The 26876-nt window shown below is 38.8% G+C and overlaps 1 protein-coding gene across 5 annotated transcripts in view; it reads left to right on the plus strand.

Moving 5' to 3' along the window:
- The window catches only part of LOC113638365 (cAMP-specific 3',5'-cyclic phosphodiesterase 4D-like), a 149514-nt gene that overhangs the window by 31462 nt on the left and 91176 nt on the right, over positions 1-26876 (plus strand). For 2 of the 5 annotated variants that reach the window (XM_027139442.2, XM_027139445.2), the window contains exon 1: positions 314-594. The exons of the other annotated variants lie outside the window; for them this stretch is intronic. In XM_027139442.2, coding sequence (XP_026995243.2) covers positions 503-594 — 92 coding nt within the window. In that variant the 5' untranslated portion in view covers positions 314-502. Of the gene's footprint in view, positions 1-313; positions 595-26876 lie in introns of those variants that run through there. 5 annotated transcript variants of the gene reach the window in all.

Raw genomic sequence — 26876 nt, forward strand, 5'->3', positions numbered from 1 at the left:
GACATGCACACACATCACTGAACATCTTTCTCACACACACACACACACACACACACACACACACACACACACACACACACACACACACACACACACACAACAAAGTTTCAGAAGTTGCATTCTGTCACCCTGAACGGACACACACACACACACACACACACACACACACACACACACACACACACACACACACACACACACTGCTATAAATGATGCTAAGAGTTTGTGGGTTAAACGGCAGGGTGTCGACGCGGTGTTGATGTTAAACTTATATGAAGTCATAAGGAAGCGCAAGGAGACGCGAGTGGAAACGCGAGCCGTGTTCAGCGTCAGTGGAGGCAGCAGCAGCAGCAGCAGCAGCATCAGCAGCACTCATAGCAGCAGCGATAGCAGCAGCATCAGCAGCCACTTCAATGCGCGCAGAGCAGGAGCCACAGTGCAAAGAGGTGAACGCGAGGCCGATCCGATACCGAGGGCAAAGTGAAACCGGACCGACGCGGAAATGGACCGAAGCTTCGCGGTGGATACCGGCCACCGACCGGGGCTTAAAAAATCGCGGATGTCGTGGCCGTCCTCGTTTCAGGGATTTCGACGGTAAGGAGCCGGTATTGTTGTGTGCATGTAAAAGAGGAGAGGGACGGATGGGTGTGTAGTGGCTTTGTCAGGCGCACTTTGTTTGCTCGCAGGATTGCAGGGAAACATAAAGAAAATGTTTACTGGGTCTTAAAAACCAAAAACAAACAAACAAACAAAAAAAAAACAGCACACACACATATGGAGGAACTTAGCCTTAAATACAATCTGCTGGGATGTTAGGGCTGTAAAGTACTGGACATGACTCCATGTCTTACACCAGTGAATATTGATCCTCTCGGACACAAGAAACACTCTGTTTTGTAAAGCAAAAAAAACAAAACAACTTTCATTCTGTAAGATTTGAAGCACAATTTGAGTTTCCATCTCGATCTGAGTTACTTTGTGTTTTGAGTAGGTTCAGGACCCGTCGTTTAACGCTTTCATGACTCGAGGGAACATCAGTGGGGTCAGTATCATGAAACACACCTTTTCCTAGTTTAATAGGCAGGACACAGGACTGTCAGACTTGGGATTTCATAGCAGTGCACTGAGAGCACACAGTAAGCAGTGTGGGGACATGTAGGTGTACACCTGCTTTATAGGTGCCAAATATATAGATGTATATATGCCATATGTGTATATCATGGTTTTTTGGTGCATTTTCATGGCTGCTAATCAGATGAAATGTGTCCTCGTCGTCCCTTGATGAATCTGTCTCAGCAAATTTATTTATTTATTTTTAAATTTACTACACAAAGTGCCATTGGATTGTACATTTATTAAGAAATGGAAAACACAATGCCTCAGGCAATAACTGAATATGTGAGCCTTGCTTGTTTATTGTTTTATAAATATTTATTTATTTATTTATTTATTTATCTATCTATTAATTTATTTATATTATTTTATTATGTTTATTTATTTATTTGTTTGTTTGTTTTAGGGACAAATTGCTGTAAAGCGAATATACAGATTGTGACATGAACAGAAGATATTAGCTCTTCATCGACAAACTTGTCCTATAATAATAGAGATGAATTATATTCAGCCCCTTTTAATCCTAACCCTTGTAATATATCACAGATATTTTATTTTTATTTATTTTATATATATATATATTTTAATATGTACATATGTACAAAATGTATATATATATATATATATATATATATATATATATATATATATATATATATATATATATATTAGCAAATTGTACACACAGGAGTTGCAATTTTTGGAAAACATAATGTTCATATTAAAATTAAAGAGCTGTACTTAATTCACCTGACGATCCCTTACATATTTCTTTTTTTTTTCTTTTTTTGAAGTTGGCCTTAATTCTCTGTTTGCTGATTATAAATCAGGGTTGTTTTTCCACCTTGAGTCGTCCTCACTGAGACTAGGCTTGCCACTTGGACACATAATTAATGCGCCAAGGTGTCTTTTTTGCCTGATGCTCTGCCTTCATTCATTTCCATGCATAGACGATATTCCTGCAAAAAATGTTTCTCTCAAGAATCTCTTCATTTATCTTCAGTAACGACTCCTACGTAGATCTAGTGCCAATTACATCCGAGCTTCCTATCGATTCACATGTTTATTTGATGACACAACATGCCTAAGAGCCAAAATAGGTTGATTAGGTTGATGTTCTCGAATTTGCTTAGATTAGCAACGTTCCGTGTCGTCTTTTGAGCATCTGAAAATCTTTGTGTTAAAGAAGGGCATCCTTTTCTGAAACTAGTTCAATCACTTCTCTTTTTTTCAAAAATTATCCACGGTCATTTCAGCCATCCTGCTGTTCTTGTCAAGAGGTCTCCTGATCCTTCTCCATCTGTCCCGATAGAATAGAGAATATTATCCATTTTGCAGCATTGTCTTCCACTAGCAGTCACATGTTCTTTCCTACTGTAGGTATAGAGAAATCAATAACAGAAAGTATGCACACGGTCGAGCCATTATCATTGAATAGTGATGCTTGTGGTCAGTTGACTAAGTATTTCTGGGTAGTTGCAATTATTGTTCATCATGTTTACAGCACTTAGGTTGTAATAGTCAATAATTTATCAGAAATTAGCAGTTTTTTTAGTGAAGTTTTTTTAGTTAATGTGACCATGGTTACATTAACAGATTACAATTTCAAGCACATAAATGCTTCCTCTGAACTAGAACAATTTCATAAAAAAGTCGGCAAATAAAGAGTGGACTGAATTAACTGATCCATCTTAATCAGAGTTTTCCCATATGGAACTCCCTGTGGCATTGCTGATACTGGCTAATGGGTCAGTGGTGGTGGAACAGGACCCTCAGGGAAATAAGGTGGAATTCCCTGGTCTACTACTGACCCATTAGTACTCATTGGAACAGGATGAGCACAGATAGAGATGGAGGAGTTGGTTCAGGAATGGTGAAGAAGCAGACTTGGATGTAGAAGGGAAAGACAATGGGAACAGGGTTGAGGTAATCTCAGAGATATGGTGGAGACAGTATGACAAATCGCATCTAGCTTGGTGTAATGAGCCTTAGCCCGAAGACATACACAATATGGCTAAAGGAACAGTAAGCGGACTGTATGCGGACTATGTTTAAGGTGAAGTTTGTTACTTCCAGTGAAGGGAAAATAGTAAAGTTACAGCATACTAAGACATTCGCGTCAATTGTTGGTGAAGACACAAATATAGGAGTGTTGGTCAGGTGTCTACAATCATTTGGCCATTTATTTGCCATTCAGTCTCATACAGCTTCATTTGGATTGTGGCACGTACAGTACAGGACAAAATCAGAGCCAGAGGCATTGGAGGAACTGGAACGGACAAGACGGAAACATGTTTTGGATGAAGGAGTAAAATCGTCGGTGTAACTAGCACATCAAAATGTCACTCTAAATTGACACCCAATTTGCTATTTGACCCAACATGTCAGAATAAAATACCTGTAAATCATCCTCCTATCTTGCTCCTTTTTTTTCTTTTTCTTTCTTTCTTTCCCTCTTTTTTTTTTTTTTTTTTTTTTTTTTAAATAGAATGATATCTCTTTCACCAGCTCTGCTTCTAAGCCCACATGCTGTTAGCTGCTTTATCTTCTTCAGGAAGTGAGTAAGCCTAAGAGGTGCAGTCCATTCACCAGAAGTCCTGTTCACCGAGAAATGGAGGCAGGTCAACCTTGACGAAGGTTGTAAAGGGGCCTAACAGGAACGTTTATAACTGGAGGACATATCGGGTCTCTAGTATTCTGTTCTATACACCCTAGAGTGGTGCAGATGATGTACACTTATATAATTTATCGTTACACTGTACCAGGCAAGCTCACAGTTGTATGCAAAGTTGCAGCTCTACAACCCAGGCTTTCCTGAGGCAACTTTGGTGGAGCCATGTGGGTGAAGGGCTGCAAGGGCAAAAATACAGCACTTCTTTCGATTTGGGCTTTTTTATTTTTTTATTTTTTGCCAGAAAAATGTACGGCGTTAAAACAGTGATACTGTAACTATGTACTGTAAGTAAACAGAGCAGGTGGAAATGTATGGAAATCTGATTTCTCAGTCATACTAGAAAGACGGTATAGTATAAGTGCAAGTAATGAGAGCATGAATAAGGAACAGATGTGGATGTTAATGAGGCAGTGCCAGGACAGACACGAAACAACTAAACGATCAAGCTGGTGTGTGTGGTTTCTCCTGTAGTGGAGATCATACAGTACAAGTACAATAAAGGCAACAGTGAGAATGTCTAATTACATATAAATAAATAAATAATCCATAGCTTTCTTTATTTCTGTTTAGGCTAGAGAAAACTCGTACACTATTGTGCCATCGTGCTCTCTCGTATAAAAAGTCGTATCGAAATCCAGGCACCGTGTCGAAATGAACAGGGAACAAAAAAGAACTAATGTTCTGCTAGTGTTAGTTTTCATCTAGTTCATTACTTTTATCAGCTGTGTTGTAATTTCCCTCTGGAGTTAAAAAAAAAAAAAAAATTCAATATGGTAAAAAATATTTCCGTAATTATTTCTTAAAAGTCGAGCGTTTTGTCCGTGCAGTTCTTAACATGAGATTTTTTTTTGTGCTCTACATTTTGCCCTGCTAGAATTTCTCATGAATTTTGTAGGCCGTGTTCCTACAAAATAGAGGACCGTTGTTGTGTATCACTGATACAGAATTGTGAATTACAAATAGTTATATTACAACACCGAGGCATTCTCAAATCGGCGTATTCAGAAGGTGTCGTATTGTTTCCTGAAATAGCATGGCTCTGCGAGTACAGTGCAGACGAGGTGATTTACATGTCATTGATTATTTCCTGCTGATTTATTCCTTACGTCGGGGTATATTACAGTAGGATTGTGTTAGTCACTGCAGAGACTTACGCTGCGCTAGACTACGACTGATGCTTCAGGATGCACGGTAAGGTTAAAGGAAAACTCACGGAGGTCAGTTTGTCTAGGTCAGTCTCACATTGACGATATATTTTTTAATAAAAAATTCAAGTGATCCTTGAAGAATAAAGGCCTATTTTTTGTTTAATCCCAGCACGTGGCAAGTGTCTGACAAAAGCTGCTGGGTGTCACAAAGTGGGAGTCGCTTGATGCTTCACAGTAGTCAGGCTTCTTCTTCACTTTGAGTGCTACTCCCTTCTGAAGTGTTAATTGTAATCCTGAGCATGCTCGAATGAGACTCACTCAGAATGCAGGTCTTCAGGAAAGTGCTTTTATTCTTCACTGAACTTAATTGAGACCTCGCTGCTTCAGTACTCTTTATTTAATTTGGAATTATGACTCTGTGTCTTTTTTTCTAGTCAGGCAACATCCGCGAAGAAAGCGTATTGTATTGTATTTCATTGGAATGAAATATTTTTGAAACACGTTGTCGATCAGCCCCAACTGTCTTCAGAAGCTCGATAAGTATATCAGTAAGTATGAACGGTAGTAATATAGTAAACCTTTGATGCTGTCAGGTTACATAAACAAAACCGGACATCGAAATGTTATGTACAGTATTCTCTCTAATGAAGTAACCCGAGCTGAAGAATGTCTGCTGTTTAGAATTACAGATATACAGATTATCAGCATGACATTGGCTTTATAAAGGAAGGAAAAGTGACAGGTAATCAAAGCCATGCTGGAATTCAGAATAACTCCACTCTTACTTGTGCTTTTATGCAACTATTCCCTAAACAAGAAATTAATATCGAGCGAGCAACATTTCCGACGCCAAACCTTTTATTTATTTTTGCTCCGTTAGCAAAAATACAGCAGCTCCTGAAGGAGCCACATCCACTTTATATCCTGATGACTGACTAACTGATGAGCCTTCATACTGTTGAAAGTTATATTTCCTTTTACCCTGTTCACCGATGATGTCACTAACATTACTGTAGTAACCACGGAGTGCAACATGACAAACGGAGTGATACACACAGTGAAACGTCCTGCTGAGGTTACGGGCAAGGGCGTCGATTTGGGTAGGGACGGTAGGGACATTCAATTGGGAACACTCAATTGTCCCTAGCAATAATTCGACCAAGCCTATCTATATTTATACATAACCACTGATATCCGTCTGTGTCTTGTGCTTTTTTACTTATTTCATTTAACATTTATCCAGGAATCATTAAATAAGATGAAAATATTTTATACGGCGTTCTGTAAAAAATAGCGGAACACAAACTGTTAACAGATTTACCCCCTGCAATGAATCCCGCTTCTGTAACTCAACTCTCTACAAGGATTGGCCTTTGCCTTTTTTGAGTCCCGCCTCTCTAACCCACGTCGCTGTTTGATTGGCTTTGTCTTTCTCACTAATGTGTTGAGTTCGGCTGCAGCTATATTCCGTTGTATGAAGCAATATGCAACGTGATTATGCAGGTTACCGGTATGTGAGGAAGAAAGTATTCTTATAACAACGGTTTTATGCACAAAATACAGGGAATGTTGTCCCCACCAATGTCAAATAAATTATGTCCCCACCAATGTCAAATAAATTATGTCCCCACCAATGTCAAATAAATTATGTCCCCACCAATGTCAAATAAATTATGTCCCCACCAATGTCAAAATCAAACTTTCGCCATTGGTTACGGGAACTATAAGCGCTCTCTGCCCATCGCTCGTCCGATCAAACTAGTGAACTGGATCTAACCGGGAATACAAATTTCCAGTCATTTACTGCAATAGCTACCTACAGTACTCTAGCTAATGTGTATCTTATTTACACGGTCTCACAAAGTAAGCGCTGTTTACAGACCGTTGGCATGCACGTAGTGTAAATAATACATTTGGGTGGAGAGCTCTGAATGCTGAATGATTGGGGAAGGAGTTGAGGTTATTGAATAATTTAGCAGTGTGTTTAGACCCTGTTTCTTTTTTTCTCCATGAATGTGTTGTTATTGCTTCTTATAACACTGTTTATTTTGTTTAGGTTTTTTTTTTTTTTTGGTGCCTTTAAAACCAAGAAAAATTTAGCCTCAAGAATTGACAGGTTCTCTAATCCTAACCCAAATAAATTTGAGATCTTGAGATTATCTTCTGTTATTTTCTGAGCCTTCACTTTGCAATGCAAATACCATTTTAGGGTATTTCTCTCTCTCTCTCTCTCTCTCTCTCTCTCTCTCTCTCTCTCTCTCTCTCTCTCTCTCTCTCTCTCTCTCTCTCTCTCTCTCAATATTGTGTGTGTATGATTTTTAAATAAATACTTATACATAGTAGGACTTTGTTTGACATTGAAGTGTATTTTTAATACACATGCCTTCAAGGGCTTAGTAGGTGATGCAACCAAGATTTGTCCTTGTAACTCATGTCTGTTACGGTTGTGAGTTACCCAAGTAAACACACATACTGTACTGAGAGAATTTACAACCCTTATCGCACCAGTGGTGGAGTAGGTTAAAATGTCGTTTGCAACGTCAACGTGTCTGTAACCTTGAGAACGTAATCATTTGCTGATGTTGTCCAGAGTATTATGTAATTTTTCATCACAATGCTTTGCTACATGGTGAATCATGCTAATCAGGTACTCTGGGGTATTGAAGATATCCTTACTCAGTTTAGCTGTTTAAAATGCAGCAAATCCATCACCTCTAGTTACTTCCGGTGGGTGTAATTTTAGTCTGCTTTAGTTTTGCATAGATTTTCTATTCGGAACTCTCAGTTTCATTCTCCAACCTGTCAACACCGAACCAGACAACGTTAGCGCGCTACGTAATAGGGGAAAAAAAAATATATTATTCACACAGAGGCAAACAGAAGTCCTAGATGACTCACCCTCACTTGATATCTCACTTGAGGTTGAAACATAAAAATACAGAAAAGCACACAAACACCATCTGTTGGTCACTAGTTGTCTAGCTGAACAACTCCAGAACTGTGTACCAATACAATTTCCACAACATTTGGCTGACTGTCATTGTCTAGATTTCCACCAGATTACAGAACATATCGGAACATATGGGATGGCAAGGACTGTAGTCGTCGTATGATATCTGTAGCCACTTCTTTGTGTGATTAGTGCATTTTGCTGTGCTAGTTAGTAAACACACAAATCGAGCAGCCATAACATTAAAACAGTGGACAGATGACATGAACAACTCCGAATAATCAGTTCTTGAAGGATTTTGACAAGGAGTCGATTGTGACGAATTGAGGATCTCAGACGGTCGGAGCATCTCTAATCCAGCAGGTCTTGTGGCATGTTCCCCGTATGCAGAGGTTAGTAACTACTGTACCAACAGTGCTCCAAAAAAAGGACAAGCATAGAGTGTCATGTGCACCCAAGGATCACTAAGGAAGTGGGGATCACTAAGGAAGTGGGAAGAAAGGTATCAGAAACACGCCTTTGCTTTGGTTGACTGTCCCGTATCCACCACCGAAGCGCCTATGACGTGCACCCGAGCATTAGAACTGTTCCCTGTAGCGATAGAAGGAGGTTAAATTTCAAGATAGAATATTATATAGTCTCATTTAGTTAAATAAAAACCACAAGAGAACTTTTTTTTTTATCTGAGATCAGAAAATCAACACAATTTTCACCTTCAGTGGTCTGTGATACAAGTGCTTAGCGTTCGCCTAATAACTCTTCCCTCTGTAGCAGTAGGACATTAAAGGCAAATGAATATTATAAGTACATTTTTAAATTCATACTTCAAGGTAATTAAAATTTGAAGAAGAAATATGAAGGAATTTGACATCTTTGTTATTATTATTATTATTATTATTATTATTATTATTATTATTATTATTGGAGGTTTTTTTTGGACAAAAAAAGCTTAGGCTATTAGATTCAAAATGATGGACTTTTAAACTGTGATGCAGTGTACCAGCATGAGGCTCATGAGATAATTAAGTTCATTGCAATTTGCATGCTGACTTTTCTCGAACGGACCCGCGGCTACAAACACGCAGAGCGGAGTCACGTGAGCGTGTCGGGATGGTTGAGATCTGTCGAGATCTCAGACAGATCTCGGGATGGTTGAGATCTGTCTGTGCAACCCTATAAGATAAGCAGAAATGCGTGTCGTTTTCATGCCTGCGTAATAATCCCATTTGCGCTGTGACGCATCACAGGAAAGTCACGCTCCTGGTGAGCTGTAGCAAATATGAAACAGCAAAAATAAATAAATAAATACCGTGTACAATTATCATATTATGAAATATACTGTGTGTGCTTGAAGAGAACCGAGGCATCATTCTAATCACTGGGATCGATTTAACGACGCTCTGCCAGCATCAATGGACAGACTAGACAAGCCTTCAGGATAATGTCTATAAAAATCATTCCAGAAACAAATCTTTTATCGAAAAAACCGTGATTATAAACACAGCCTGAGAGCTACAGCACTTCCTTGACATTTCTGCTATTCCCAATAGAATGGCATCTTCCCCCCACCCTCAGGATCTGGCATTTCACATGTTAATGTGTTTCAGTTACGGGACGCCCCATTTTTTTCTTCTCTGCCTGTGGCTAATTATCCTAATTTGGCTTGAACGGGAAACCTATTAATTTCAAATTGAATCTGGGTTTAAAGCGAACACTCCGAATTCTGCCGTCTTCTGTCACCATGTGGCATAAATATGCGTGTATGTTACATTGGGTACATTTTTAAAATCGAATGAGCTCAATTGGCCTTTGATTTGTTTATTTATTTCATTATTTATTCCGAATAACCCCCCCGTTATCGTTCTTTTTAAATGATTCGCAGTCATAAATGTACTTGGATCCTGTCTAAAATGTCTTCTGTTCGTTTTCTTTTGTTGTGTTGATGACATTAAGCTCCCTACCCCCCTTTTATTTTGGTGCAGCTCATATACTATTCCCTAGGGGTCAAGCGTTTTTGCCCATTAGTTTAGAATGACATTTTTTGAGTGTTTCGGAACAGATTCTATTTCCCATTTGGTTTTCCATAATTGTTCTGTGTACCGTGCCACTTGTATGCTTGCAATATGACTGCTTCAGACACAACTGTCCATACATACAGTAGGTCATGCAAGAGGAATCGATTCCCGATCCGTCGCCATTATGAGAAAAAAACATCTTTTGTGCTATGATGGATGCTTTCTGCGCATATAAGATATAATGTACAGTATGTTAACATCTATGTAATATAATATTAAGTGATTAAAAACACATCGAGACCACCTATGGGGACTAAATTGTTGCATTTGGAATAAAATGGTGCAAGAAATGGAGCTGTCAAACAAGGACATATAACAAATAACCTCATAAAACCGCCATAAAGTGCAACCCAAAATAAACTTGGGAATAAATCTAGGTTTAAAAAGACGAGATTCAAAAAATTGCTTTCAGGAACGTTTACTTCTCGTTTTGAAACCTTGGTATTCTTATTGTTGTGCTTTTTAAAAAACTCTCACGGGTAGCCTGAAACGTACAACAGAACCGTTTTTTTGCCACTTTATTGACATCTGTAATTTTCCCAGCAGAATGATTTCCAACAAAAGTGTCACAGCACATATTAGTGTAATTTACTACACGGATACGGATGCTTTGGGATGCCGTTGTTTATTTCCAGCGCGTGTCTCATTAGTCAGAATTGGCCGTAGTCCTCGAAGACCTATTAGCTAAAAGTTGGGGAGCGTCTGGTGCTTATGGATTGTGTTGTTATTGTCAGTGAACAGATTCATTAAGCAGCACACGCTCTCTTAATATTCATTATCTCCGCTCTTCCCCTCAGGACGTGCGCTTAGTCATCATGCCCAAACGGCTCTGTGAAGCATTGACTGACACTGACTAAAGGCAACGCTTTAGCAGATTTGTGACCTCCTGAGCTACTCTGTCTCTCTACTCGAGCTGCTGATTCCACTCAGAGCTCTGGGGTAGCGTGTTTTAGAGAGCTGTCACGTTAGATTGAATGCTTTGCCATTCCTTCAGGCTCAGAGCTCATCAAAGATTAAAAGGAAGGTCTGTCAGCTTCTGTAGCGTAGGATGCATAGATGGCAATTCTGACCACTCAGTAGTACAGTATGTGTCCTTATGAATTACACCATGACATCTGGATTCCCTGTGTAGGTTTCGCTCGAAATCCAAATGCTTGTCACCTTGATGAGACGAACATGCCTGGAAATCGCACTTGATCACTTCTGCTAGCACCATTTCTTATAGATCGGTCTGAAACACACACCGCTATATTTTATAGGTAGTACAGACTTCAGGATATAAGTCCAAGCGTTCTGTTTCAGGTTTTACAGTCTTCTATAGTAGGAGTCTTCCTTCCCATAGAAGATAGTTGTCTTTATGTTAAATTAGGACTGATTTCTCTCCAAAGCACAAATTTTGCACTAAAAGCCTCAGGGAAATATTGTAACATGTGCAGAATAAGATTATATGTACATACGACAGTGGACAAAAGGGAAAATCATTAGCTAAACCAGGCATGCAAACGCTCCAATAATGTTAGCTGGGTAAAGTGGATTTCTTTCTATAGATTAAAGCACAGGTTCCTAAACAAGGGTCATTCGGTGTAGATTATGTTTTATTCAGCTTAATTAAAATGTATACAGTACTTTCTACTCATACAGTTTTTTTTTCTTCAAAATTCCTGATGCAGCTTTGGCAGAAAACTACTTGAATTGGCAAAAGTGTAAGTACAGGATTCTTCTTTTAAACTCCACCCAGAAGAGGTTCACACTGTATGTAATGTACTTTCTACAAAAGCTGGACTCACATTAAAGTGACGTGACATACGGCTAAGTACGGTGACCCATACTCCGAGTTCGTTCTCTGCATTTATCCCATCCAAAATGCACACACACTCAGCAGTGAACGCACACACACTGTGAACACACACCCGGAGCAGTGGGCATCCATTTATATTGCGGTGCTCTGGGAGGACTTTGGGGTGGGGTTTTTTTGGGGGGGGGTTCGGTGCCTTGCTCAAGGGCACCTCAGTCGTGATATTGCCGGCCCGAGACTCGAACCCACAACCTTAGGGTTAGGAGTCTTACTCTCTAACCCTGCGTTGAACACATGTCAATGGAATTGTGCAATGCGATGATATCACATGACACGTCCTGGCTAAAATCTACTGAAAATCTGCATTAATTATGAAAATTCAAGCGCCTCATAATTTTTTGGTAAAGTAAATAATTAAATAATTATTTAAATAATGAAACAAGTATTTAAATAATGAAACAAGTATTTAAATAATGAAATCATTAACACACACCCACATGAACACACATGAAATCATTATTTAAATAATGAAACAAGTATTTAAATAATGAAATAATTATTTAAATAATGAAATAATTATTTAAATAATGAAACAAGTATTTAAATAATGAAAAGTATTTAAATAATGAAATAATAAATGAAATCATTACTTTTGAAATGATTTTTTTGTGAATCTTAGAAAGTTTTCCGAGAGCTTGTCAGCGTGTTTAACGGTTTGACTAGGAGACAGGGACTATTTGTCTCCGACATCCCTTCATTTAATCCTTCAGATATACATAAAGTATGCATGGAAGTGTGTGAAGGAACAAGTGTTTGGTTTCATCAGTTTTTCCACATACCTGCTTCAGAAAATATTGTCTGTCATCCAGACTCTCTCTGAAAAAGACATTTCAAAGTCATCGCAAAACCTTGAAGTGTTGCATGATGCTACCTATCAAATGTAGTCGTAACAAAGGCAACTACGGATAAAAAAAAACAAACTAATATCTTGGACAATATATCTGCGTGTCCTGGGAAATCTTGGCTTCAGATGGCTTCATGCAGTCTTGAGTTGTTCAGCTTATTAAGCAGGAGTTAAATACCTGCTATTGTAATTATAATTAATGTAAGCTGTTTTGGAGAAGCTTGTAAAATCAGACATTAAAAGTTGTATTAATTTAAATCCCATTTTGTTTCTAAATCATTCATTCATTCATTTTCTACCGCTTATCCAAACTACCTCGGGTCACGGGGGGGCCTGTGCGTCATCGGGCATCGAGGCAGGATACACCCTGGACGGAGTGCCAACCCATCGCAGGGCACACACACACTCTCATTCACTCACGCACACAAACACTATGGGCAATTTTCCAGAGATGCCAATCAACCTACCATGCATGTCTTTGGACTGGGGGAGGAAACCGGAGTACCCGGAGGAAACCCCCGAGGCACAAGGAGAACATGCAAACTCCACACACACAAGGCGGAGGCGGGAATCGAACCCCGACCCTGGAGGTGTGAGGCCACTAAGCCACCGTTCCCCCCTGTTTCTAAATCTTGAATTATTGAATTTTCCATATGAATGGCTCACAACTAACACTGAGATTCCTGAGATTCAGGTTTCAGCATCCTTATACTGTATATTAATTTATTAATTGCAATTTCTTGCATCTACAGCGTCTGAATGGAGCCAGTGTACACTCATTGAGGGCTCTATTAGGAAACACTAAATGATTACTAATACTGGGAAAGGCATCTCTTTGCACTCGTCAGATCTTTGCTGGTTTCTTGAAACCAGTTCAAGACAACCTTTGCATTGGGACTTGACGCATTATCGTGCTGGAGAAGATGATGGTAAATTTTGCACATGAAGGGATGCAGATGGTCAGCAACAAAACTCAAATCATCTATGGCTTTCAAGTAGTGATTAATTACGGGGTTCAGGGTGTGCCAAGGAAACATTCACCCACACCTTTACACCACCTCTGTTCACACACGGCAGCTGTTGGCCCAAATTCTGACACTACTGTACCATCTATGTGCTTCAGCAGAAATGGAGATACATCAGACCAAGCTCCATTTTTTTCTACTCTTCAACTGTCCAGTTTTAGTGAACAGTGCAGAACCATTCTGTTCTTGGCTGACAGAAACAAAACCCTATCGTCGTATCTTCACGTTGTATCCCATCTGCCTCGAGTTTTGACAGGTTTTTTTTTTACTTTGACTTTTCAGGTTGCCACATTTGTACAGCGTGGTTATCTGATTTAGAGTAGCCTTCAAGTCTGCTCAGATCGCTCTCTCCATCCTCTATCGACCTCTCTGATCGACATCTCATCCGTCCTCAGAAATGCAGTAATGCTGGGTATTTATTGCACCGGTCTGACCGTACTCTAGATACTGTTGTGTGTGAAAATCCCAGGAGATCGGCAATTTTAGAAATACTCGCACCAACCAGTCTGGCACCAACAATCATGTTATATGGTCAAGATCTCCTGTTCTGGTGGTTAATGTGAGCTTCACTTGAAGCTCCTTGTTCGTATCTGCCTTCTTCATAAAAAATTGCACACGCACATGATGGGCTGATAAGAAGATTGCATAAACATGTAGGTGTACTAATAAAGGTGTTCCTAATGACGTGCTCAGAGAAGCACTACTGTACACTCACCGAGCACGTCATTAGGAACACCTTTATTAGTAAAAAGATTTCATTTGGACAGCAAATATTTACAATACAATATTTGCTATCCAAATGAAATCTTTTTCATTCATTTAGAGCTTATGGACATTTCACCCAGGTCTGTGTGTCTGAGAGAAAGCCCTGGACTGATTTGTGCCTCGGCTTTCTCGCTTTTTTTAATATTTGCACACCGTTAACATTCGTTCAGTTAGTGGACTTAACTATAAAAGTCCATCACCATTAACGTCATCACCAAACATCATAATTTATCATACGTTCTTTCCTAGTTAGTCAAAAGGTTTCCCTATTGGTTTTAAAAGCTTTTTTTTGCATGATTCAGAACAGGATTTGATTTCCACTGAGCATTATTTTCCTAGGATCTTCTTTCTCGTTTTAGGAACCATTAAGCTATTTTTGTGTGCATCATCACCAATCACAATCAGTGTTACGGTCCTTATCCTCACTTATAAATGCGCGTAATACCATTTAGGATGCTCAAACAAGCGTGACCTGTACAATAAGGCCCGGATTTGGTCACATCTTTTATTCTTTCTTCACTGCCCCACTGTTTGCCCTTCCAGACATTACAGTTATAATTTAATCTCACATCATTATCTTCCTAATGGCTTTGCCACTTATGCTTGGAGAGGTACAGCACATGTTGACTTCCCCTCCCTTTCTCCCTGGTTTAATCAAATTACAATGACACTTGAGATGGCATTTGAATCATTCAAATTATTTCAGGAATAAGAATGATTGTAATACGATTATCGAGAGGCGCTGGATTTGTGAAAAGTGTTCAACACTGGGTAAAGTCGATGCACAAAATCTAGCTCATAATCCTGAGCAGAACAGTCTTTAGTAGGTCACGGAAAGGTTCGATTTTCAAAACCTGATTAGTCAGAGGGTGTTGATTAACATGGCTGTTGTGGTTGTAGATAATGTGCTCGTCGAATATATTATTGTTACTATAGTAACACATTTATAAGGACTTATTTATTTAGTGTGTAACCCAATTTTTCCACCTCAAAGCTAGGCTCGAATCGCAGACTCACTCACTCACGATTGTATTTATTTATTTATTTATTTATTTATTTATTTATTTATTTATTTATTTATTTATTTATTTAATCTGTGAGAGTAGGAAAATATGAAATGCTTATGCCATAAGCCTCACGATCTCTAGGGACCCTCCTCAGCACTCGTTCACCTTAGCTGTGTCGGGGCTGTGGAGAAAATCTACGTTTTTATCTTAAAACAGTCAAAACGTTAAGGAATATTTAATGCGACGCACATCCTAAACCTCAGGCATAATTCATCGAATATTCTAACTTCCTGCCAGGGCAGTGCTGCATAATAGAAGGAAATGTATGTTTTTAAAAATAATAATTGCAATATTAGTATATTTTGTAGCTTCCCGAGGTAAAGCAGGCCGTACCGCTCTCAACACGCTCAATCGAACTAAAGCCGGCGTTCCGGTACGAATGCTGGAACCAGACCAGCTTCTATTTATGAAGAAGGACAGGTTTAAATGAGCCTTGTAGAAAACCCAATCCTCATGTAATGAACCATATTGAATATTGTGGTGAGGATTCAGGCAGGCAGGATTTCTATCCTTCCTCTTGTGCACAACAGAGCTGTTATTATATTTCTCTTGTTTTTTTTCCTTTTTTTTTTTTTTATATAAAAATGTATATTGAGAATCGACCTGCCTTCCGTCTCCTTTGTGTTTATATAAGTGAACACGGAGACCAAATCAAAAGCTATAAAAAATTGCCATTTATGTAAATCCCAAGCATGAAGTAAGGATTTTTTTTATTATTGTATGTTCAGTGACATGATTTTGAATGTGAGTACTTAAAAAAAATCACCATAGCTTTATAGCTCATATGCAGAAGTATAGATCTAGGAATGACTCATGAGAACTGTTTTAAGAGTTTCAAGTCCTCATTCATGTCATCAGTGTTTGCTTCTGTCTCCAAAACACGAATACTACTTCAAAATCAGGTAGACGAAGGAAGTATTGTCTGCCCTGTACCTCTAAAAAGAAGCTAAGCTTCGTTCTAAGCGAGTCAGCTTGCTAGCTAGACGTAAATATAAATAAACAAACAAACAAAAAAATACAAATAATAAAACATGACTTTATACTTAATTAAAAAATCGACCAATTACAAAGATCTAGTAAAATATCAAGCTGTACTAGTGTTAAAGATAAACTGTTTACGAGCTGGTTAAGGATAGCGGTTGCTACTGCAGCTCCGAGTATGGTGTCCAGACCGATGTTTCAGTGATTGACAGGTAGTTATGAGTTTTCCGCTTCAGATGTCGTCTCTTCAGTATTGTGTTTGTGAGATTGCATGATCAAGCCAACTCCAGGATATACTGAGGAGCTTTCGATTTTTCAAAACGAGCGATTTTCTGCAGATTTGCGCTAAGACGCGTCATGACGTCACCACAACACGCATTCAGCCTAAGGACCCTTTCCTTCAAGTGCACTGAACATGAGTACAGCTCTCATAGAACTGAATTAAACGTGTGTCTTCACCGGTGGTCGAGAATAAGAAGAATCCCGCGCTTGCGATTTGCACTGGTGAACATTTCATTACCACGTCGTATTGACGTTTTAGGAAGGGTCACGTTACCCATGTAGTCTTTAAAGCTTTCGCCTTTGGAGAAAAGAAAAAAAATCAGCGATTAGGAAAATAATCCCTCGTTTACTTTCCTACACTGCTGTTCGTGACTGTTCTTGATAGGCTGCGTGAATCTGCGTGAAGCCAGAGCTTGAAGGAAAATCAGCTCCAGCCTTAACTTCATAGTGCCACTGCTGTTCCTGGTTAAAAATAATTCACTTTCATCCATCTTCTTAACAACAGATAATGAGATTGATGTGAATGCCATATAGACAGACCATATATTTAGGTGGGGTATTTGTTACTCAAAAGAGAGGTAAGGCTTTGAGCTGCTAGCCCTGAGCTTTGACGGTGTACTTTCACAATCCCAGCACTAACCGTTAGTTCGCCGGGCCTGGGAATTGTCATGCTTGCAGCCAAAACGTTGTTGCGTAGTCCTTGCTGCAAAACGCAACACTCACAGTAACACTTATATAACACTCCAGGCTTTGCTGCACCTAACTTTGCTCAGATGTACTTTGTACTGTATGCAGCACCTGTACTGTGATATTGCATAAAACTCAATATGGCATGTCTGATGATTGATCCCAATCTCATAAACGAGTATGAATAAGGGTCTCTGCAAGAATATTGTGTTTGAGAGAAGCCAAGCACCTAGAAAATACATCGTACATCTTCAGTTCCTGTGCGCTTTGTTTGAAACGAGACACCGAAGAAAGAAACTGAACTAATGTGAGGATCAGGGCCCACGTTTACTGTTTACACTTTGCATCTCAATGAGGAATTAGCCCCAGCTGACGTTGAGCGATTGCTGCTCGGGTTCTCGAGCTGATATTAATCACATTAGAAGAGAAGTCCATTAAGTCTGGTCCTGATAAAGACTCCTCTCTACCGGTAGAGCTCTCTGTGTGGGAAGCAGGATTATCCATTAGGCTCAAATCATTGCTCTCGAGAGCTGTAGGTGTCGATGTGCTACAGAGGTTTACGTGTGATTTTTGCTGGATCTTTTACAGCACCTCGCTTGCGCTTGCTTATTATTATTTTTTTTTAACTACGAACGTAGCACTACGGATCCATCTGGGATTTTTTTCACTCGAACCTAATTCATGTTTTCGAACCATATTTTTTTTTCTTTACACAGCCTTCATCACTGATGTTATTTAGGTATAGAATTTCAAACTATATTTATGTCTCATTCACAGTTTTTACACACTGGATTTAAAGAAAGGATGCGGTTCGTACCGGAGATATGGAGAACAACGTGGGAGTTCTTTTGGGAGAACTGAGATAACACTACTGTAGTTTCTTCAAGATACAGAGAAATCTGACAATGTGACACTAACACATTTACCCAACAGATTTCCTGATCCTTTAGGAAAGTGATATTATAAGTGACATGCCAAGCAATGCCATGCTTTTGTTGTTTCTTAATACACTTTATATATAAATATATATATATATATATATATTCTATATATATATTATATATAAATCTCTTTTTTTTGTGGCTGGGAGCAAAGAAAATACAGACAAAGGATTAGGGTTGAAGGTTCAAAAATCATCGTGTCACATACGTGTGATGTAACGTAGTGAAATATTTTTTCTTAGTTGCTCGTCCAACAGCGCAACAGAAAACAGAACCAACAACGAGCTAAGGACGTATTCACACGTAATAAAAATAAAAAGTAATCCGTAAAGCCAACTGTAGCGGTCTATGGACAAATATAATGTGAAATAATAGAATGTACGTATAATGTAGAATGTTAAGTATAGAGCAAGCAAACATGTTCCCCTATTGCGCAAAACTGTTTTATAGCCTATATGTGTGTGAGGTAGGGATACGCAGACAAAATTATAAATCATGCACATTTGTATTCAAATAAATGTTCAAGTTCAAACAAACCAGTAGAGAGAATTCGTATATTTTAGGTAACAAGAACAGGAAACGACCATGTAAGGAAACTGCTCGTGGTGGAAAGCCAAATTGATAATAACTATGGTTGATGTAACAGATCATGGTTAATTAACTTGCTCCTCATAAAAACCCGGTTACTCTCTCTCTCTCTCTCTCTCTCTCTCTCTCTCTCTCTCTCTCTCTCTCTCTCTCTCTCTCTCTCTCTCTCGCTTCTCCGTCTTTCTTGTGCTTTTTTTTTTTTTTTTTTTTTTTTTTTAATTTGCAAAGCCCCGGTTTGACATCATCGTTTCCATATATAGCCTCGTGGCCAGAGTATGATGCGCTCTGAGATCGAGCGACTAATTATAACATGATATTCCCTGCATCTGGAACCACTGAGGCTTCTTCATTTAAAATGAGCTAGTATGTAATTTCACTAAAGCGTAAACATCAACACTCAACTTAAGCAAACAGAAAGAGTCGTCGTTGGTACAGTAGTCGAAATATAGTTTGCAGGTATTGGTTCCATTTTAAGTGACTTATAAAGTAAAGGAAATGTTTCAATATGATTTTTTTTTATCGTTTTTTGCATAAGGCTACAAGATTGTATGTTAGTATCATGATCCCCTCTTCCAGGGAACCTCATTCCTCCCTGCTGACAAGTTTCGATTAGATTGTATGTTCACTGAGCTACACTTTGACTAGAGCTATTCCTGTCACCCAGCCACATCTCTGGACTGACTGTTAATGAGTCTCACAGATTCAATGTTTCATGAAAATGCATTCTCTTCTATAGTAGAAAATGAGAAATGTGTACGGATGGGAAAAAAAACCAAAACAAAAACAACTCTAAAATATGTCCATAATGTGTTAAGGGAAAAAAGAGTGGTGTTAGTGTGGTTTAGTGCTACCAAGGTCTCACTGTTGAATCCTATGCACAACCACTCAGATTAATCTATGCCCTGACAGCTCCTAAGCACATTATGAAGTAAAATGAACCGATGTGAAGTCTTACAGTTCTCTGAAGCTTCTGTGCGACCTTTTGAATTCATCCGTGTGTCTGATAAATGTCCTCTAAGGTCACCACATTTGATGAATCATGGCTCTAATTTGACAAAGAGCTTTGTTCTTCTTGGCAGCATTTCTTTGGTGTAATTTAAATGGAAAAGCAATTATTTAAAAAAAAAAATAGATTTGATTTTGCAGGTGAAGAGCAGTGCTCTGTGTCGTCTGTTGCTCGGCTGTGAACTCGAGCACAACAGAAACGAAGAGTTTCCAAGGGCTGGGTTGAGTATTCCACATGCTGCTGGGATTTTTACACCCAGTAGGGAGTCTGTAGAGAGAGAGAGAGAGAGAGAGAGGTCAGGGGAGATGACATGGTTAGTCTGGTCAAATCTGAATGGAAGGTTAGATATTTGTTGCATCGCTATATCCGGATGCCTATATATTAGGTTTAAGATCTAAAGGAATATTTCTGATCTAGGCACAATGGTGGTTCAAGAGCGTTGGCAACGTTTGGCCCAAATCTGGTCAGAATGTTACTTAGAACCTTCTCAGCCAGTGTGCTAAATTTCAAATTGACAAATCTTTTCACCAGATGGTTCTATGGGGAAGACCAATAGAAACCCCGCATCACTACTACTACTACTACTACTACTACTACGACTAAAACTACTACTACTACTACAGCAATATATTATATTATGTTCATAGTACATATCCTCCTGTATATTTCTGTTTATAGTAATAACAATATATTTTGTTTATAGCACAAAACCGTCTGTACATTTCAGTTTATAGTAATAGCCATCTGTGTATTATGTCCATAGCACATATATATTCATCTGTATATTATATTCATAGTACATACACATCTGTAAATGACTAATTATAGTAATAGCCATATATTTTGCTACAGCACATATCCTTTTGTAAATTTCAGTTTATAGTTCTAGTCATCTGTATATTATGTTTATAGTACACACACATCTGTAAATTACTTCCATATTACCACTTTATTTAACTTATTTAACTTTTGTAAACACTACAGTATATCCTGCACTTGCCTTGTACTTGTATATGTGTAATGACAATAAAGTTGAATCTAATCTAATCTAATCTACTACTACTACTACTACTACTACTACTACTACTAATAATAGCAATAACATAATATTACAATAACATAATATTAGTAATTATGAAAGCATCTAGTGCAAGAACCAGGAATACAATTATTCGTAATATCATTCATTGCAAGATTGCTTGTTACTGGCAGCATTGTAGTAGCACAGGTAAGAGGTTTGATACTGAGCAGAAACTCCGATTTTGTATCAGATCGGATTATGCATATTGTACGTTTTGATCCACTGGCATACTTTCTATCCTTTCCCTCAAACTACCTGATTCCCCTACAGCTCTGAATAGCATAGAGGCTTCCATTAATACATGTGAAACCACCACATAATTTCCAGCTGCTGCTAATGCGATGTCAAAGGGCAGCTGAGAATGTATTCATGAGCACACAGGTACCAGTGACACTCAAATTGATGGTCAGAGACAGCAATGCCATCTTTCCCACCAAGTTAGGCTGTATAGGATGGTTGTAGGCTCATCAGTATTTGAGCCTTTGCAGCCTATAGATGAGAAAGCACTGTATAATATTACATTTGAAATCATTTTTTGAGCAAAATCGTTTCTGAATTAAGAAAAAAAAATGTGATTGCATAAATATTCATCCAGAATACAGAACAGAATAGGACAAAATGAGAGACGTTGGAGTTGCAGATAAGTGACGTTATAAAATGCGTCTTCCTCACCAGCCATCTGTACATCCTCTTGAACTTTCTTGGGGTCACAGACTCTGCTTTGCACTTTATACCTGTCCTGTGGGAGTCTCAGAATGCCAGCACAGCCCCAGAGACGCCATTGAGGATTTTGATACGAAGGTCAGGCTCGATATACTATTTCAGATCAGTGCATTTGACTTTACTGTTCTTATTTCAGTTTGGACCTCCCTGAATCTCTGAAGGACTGTAACGTTAACTAACTAACTTTTTGTTTTTGTGCAAGTGTAGCATGCTTGTCAGGTATGACAGCTGATTCTATAGATTTAAGCAGGTTATTTTTGTTTGTCAGGGATGTACAGTACAGGTGACCATTAGCTTTTCCCAAACAATTTTTGGTCAACAGTTCAGTAATTGGCAATAGACAATATAGAGGCTAGTTTTTTAATACACTTTACCGGCCACAGGCTTCAGAATGAGGGTAGTGTTATGGTAAGCTGATTGGTTTACATTGTGCTTTATCTACACCGCTACTACAATGCTGACCTGCCAGTAACAAGCAGTCTCGCACTCGGTGTTATTACAAATAATTGTATTCCTGTTTTTTTTTCCAGTAAAAAAGCTCTGTGAACTTTTCCAATCCCATGACAATCTCTACACTTGAAAGAATGACTAAATGACTCCTCGGGTCATTTAGATACCGTATTTGTCTTCCTGCTTGAAACCAGCACATGGGAATACAACTGGTTATAGCACACTGGAAGCCAACCGGTGTATCATAACAAGATGTAGTTCCTTGTGCTGGTTTTAAAATATTCAAATATTATGCTCTTAAATTAAGTGTACAATTCATATTAATACCATGAATCTTTTTGTATATTTATTAAACCCATAGTGTGTTTATTCCTGAAATTTCTATCAACAGGCCTACTTATGGTTTGGATAATACTGACCCATTCTAATGTAGTTTTGGGTTGATATTAATCTTAGAACCAGTTTGTATTAACACAAGGATATACAGTATGTACAGTATATATAAGTTGATATATAGATATCAGCCAAATTGCTATCCTTCATGGTAGAGGTCTTCTCCGGGCTAAAGAAATGTACCCGACCCGAAGTGACCCGAATCACTTTTTACCCGAACCCGACGTGCATAATTTTTTTTTTTTGACCTGACCCGTTGGCAATATTTTTTTAACCCGACTGGACCCGAATGTTGCATAACTCTACACTAAAGCAACCACTACAGCGTGGATTAAAAATTGATTGACAGGTCTGTTTCAACGAAAATTAGCTTACCGCCAGCCACACGTCGCCACCCACATGTCGCAAGCGGTCATGGCAAACAGAGGAGAGGTTGGAAAAGGACTCGAGTCGAAGCACACACTAGATACAGTAGTTCGGGTCTTCTCGGGTCCGTTTGGTAAAAACACATTCATTTTAAATTCCCCGAGACCCGATGCCGCTATTATTATACCTGACCCGTGTCCGAGGTACACGTGAAACTTTTAGACTCGGGCCGGACCTCGGGTTTGACCCGTGAAGACCTCTACTTCAGGGGCATCTGGGCTTTATTTTCCTAACAACTGCTGTAGACAAAGAATAATCTGTTACATAGAATAACATTTTGTTAGTAATTATTGACGTATCTAACATGGTTAATCCATAGTCATGAATTTCCAGTGTGCATTCTGCACCATTAGGTTTAAACTGGCAGATATCCTCCACCTTGGGACTAGATCTTGCAGTTATTATTGAAGTAATTGGTCAGTGGGTTGGGAGCTGTTTGATATTCAATTGCTTAAGAAAATACACTTAATGTGAAAATGTTCTGTGCATCCTGTTTTTTTGTGGCCTTTTTAAAAAATGTTTTTTTTCCCCCCTAAAATTGTTATCAGCTGTGTATTTGGTATTTGTCCCAAAGCCTTCTGGTCAGCTATTTCCTAGTAAACAAGCAAACAAAGAACAAGAAACGCATTGATATTTGAGCTTTTGGTGGAAAGCGGTGCTACAGTTTATTAATAACTATGACATATAGACGTTCCTCGAACACTTTTGGAGATTTTCTCAGTATCTGTTTTCTTTAGTGGATTTCAGGCTACATTATATATATATATTTTTTTGTGCGTTTGATAAATGACCCTTTTGGGCAAAAAAAATCTGCTGCTTGTTTCATGGAATGCACACGTTAGATCGTAGACTATTTGCATGGAGATCACAGTCACCATCATCGATCCATCCATCCATCCATCCATCCATCCGTCCATACTTTCATCTATTTTCTGTACCACTTATCCTACCCAGAGAGACACCCCATCACTGGGAACAATTGCACACACTAAGGACAATTAAGAGATGCCAATCAGGCTACAACACACGTCTTAAACTGAGGGAGGACACCGGAAAACCCAGAGGAAACCCCTGAAGCATGGCGTAAACATGCCAAAAAAAAAAGGGTGGAGGCAGGAATCAAACCCCCAACCCTGGAGCTGTGAGCTATGTGCTAATCATTAATCCACTGTGACTTACCCCACCCTAACTGAACTACAATTGATGCCAAGCTAATTTGGAAATGTGAAAGGAAAAAGTGCTGACCTTATTGGTGGTTTATTTTTCTGAAGGTTTTTTTTTCTTCTTATGACTGTTGAGCAGTCCTGCGCCTGTATATTCTAGTTACAATAAGTAGTTGTACCAAAAGCAGAGAAATTGTTAACATATTTTTATGGAATGAAGATTGATTAAGCCCGATGCTGTGTTATGAACGCAATGTTTCACTGTGCAGTGCAGAAATCTACATCCCCCAGCCATATTCCTCCCTCAGCACAGATTGTGTGGGTAGGCTATATCATTTCTTCATCTCTGAGTAAGTGCAGTTGCCAGCCTGCCGTGTTACCTCATCCGAATGTTGTGGCAGACTTATCACCATAAACCGCTCATCTGCACTTGATGAACAATCGCTCTTTAGTTTAATACCAAAAATTGCTCAGTTGGCACTTCAAAATTACAGTTTTGTTAACGTTTTATTGAACACTTTATCTTTAGTCGTTCATGTACTGTACACAGAGTCCGGGTGTCTTTCCAACTGAATAAATATTTCAGTAGTCCTGTGGCGCCTTACATTAGATCATTAAAAACCTGACACATCCTGCATTTTCAGCTTGTTCTGCAGAAAAACACCATGGGCTTTATGTAAATGTGTCTTTACACTGAGAGCTTCTCGATAATTTTGATTCTCTCTGCATGTTCTGCACATAGACATTCATCTAACAGCTTGAATGGCTCTAATGGTCACAGTTACCTCACAGGGGTTGCTTTAGCGCGGTCTCCACTGAGACTCACACAGTTCCATCCAGTCACAGTACATTAGGCTTGAGCGAAAGCATGTGGAGAATGGAGAGGCAGAAAATACACCAATTAAAGGCTTTAGTCACACATGTAAACTCAGACTGTGCATGGGCTTGTATGTATTTGCAGACTTGCAAAGGCTTAGCGTTTGTTAAAGGACTGGGGTTAGTAGTTGTGGTGTTTCTTGGTGTTTATTTAATGTTTACTTTATTTAATAATAATAAGAAGACGACGAATAGTTTGTTGTGTTGGTTCCTCACAGCTCCTGGTTTGATCCTGAGCTCAGGTTGCTATATGAGCAGAGTTTCACATGTTCTCCCTGTGTTTGTGTGGGTTTTCCTCCTCTCCAATTTCCTCCCACTTCCCAAAAACATGCTGGTAGGTGTACTGACTATGCTAGAGTGCCCCTAGGTGAGTGTGTGTGTGTGTGTGTGTGTGTGTGTGTGTGTGTGTGTGTGTGTGTGTGTGTGTGTGCGTGTGTGTGTGTGCATAGTGCTTTGCAGCAGACTGCACTCCCATCCATGGCATACAGCATTCCTGCACCATGGCTGTTGTTTCTGGAATTTGTATTCTTCCATAACAACAATTTCAGACTAGAATAAAGCACTTACTGAGTCTAAACTAAAAATGCAGCTTATCCAAAATGTGTGAATTAGTGAATTAATAATAATAATAAAAAAAAAGTTCATCTTCCCTTACTTTGGCTTCCTGAATGTATCGGGGCTTATTAGGATCCTGAGTCTAATATATTTCCTGTAATAATCACTCTGACATTCAGGCTGTTTAACTGTCCACCATTTTTATTCCCGGAGATAATCAGAACTTCACTGTATATAACCTAAGGGAACTTTTAATGAACCTGACCTACTTTTCATACTTGGTTCATTGTAAAAGTTCCAGGACTGTATTTTTGCTTAAAATACTGATGAGTGGAACTCTTCACAAAAAAAAAACAAACAAAAAAAACAATGGGAATGGGAAAAATACATTATAGCATGATGAAGTAGACCAAAAAAAAAACAATCTCAATATTACATAATTCATGTGTGTATTATCATGTGTAGTCCATCATGTAACAAAATTTTCTTACGTTTCTTTCTTTTTTTTTTTAAACAGTAAACTGACAGCGCTAACGTTCCTGTCGTAGTTTTTGCTGTAGTCCAACGTATAGTCCAACAAGATACATGGCTAAAAGTTTGTGGACTAACCTCCACCTACTAACCTGCACTTTTCTAGGAAGGCTTTCTACTAGATTTTGGTGCATGGCTTGTGGGGATTTGTGCTTTTTGAGCTGCAAACACATTAGTAAGGTCAGGCTCTGTCAGACGACGAGGCCTGGGATACAGATAACTTTCAAGTTCATCCCACAGTTTGAAGGCTATTCAAGTTCTTCCACTCCAGCAAACCATGTCTTCCTGAACTATATCTAGTGTAGCTTTAACAAAATAATTACCCTGGTAAAGAAAAGACTTTTGTCGATGCTTGATCTTACGCACACTGCTGGCATGCTCAAAAAACCAGAACAATGTCATTGATATTGTAGATTAGAACGATATGTCATTTCAGCTGGCCGTACTTTTTTAATTTAAATGACAATTTGATGTTTGATTATTTCAGCATCCATTCATCCATTTTCTGTACGGTTTATATTACACAGGGACACAGGAGGCAGGGGATACCCTGGACAGGGTGCCAACTCATCACAGGGCAAAATCACACACACTCACACACACACACACTCATTCACACATTACAGTGAGGGGAAAAAATGATTTGATCTCCTGCTGATTTCGTACGTTTGTCTGAC

Source organism: Tachysurus fulvidraco, chromosome 20 (assembly GCF_022655615.1).
Source record: "Tachysurus fulvidraco isolate hzauxx_2018 chromosome 20, HZAU_PFXX_2.0, whole genome shotgun sequence".
In the NCBI taxonomy this organism is placed as follows: Eukaryota; Metazoa; Chordata; class Actinopteri; order Siluriformes; family Bagridae; genus Tachysurus; species Tachysurus fulvidraco.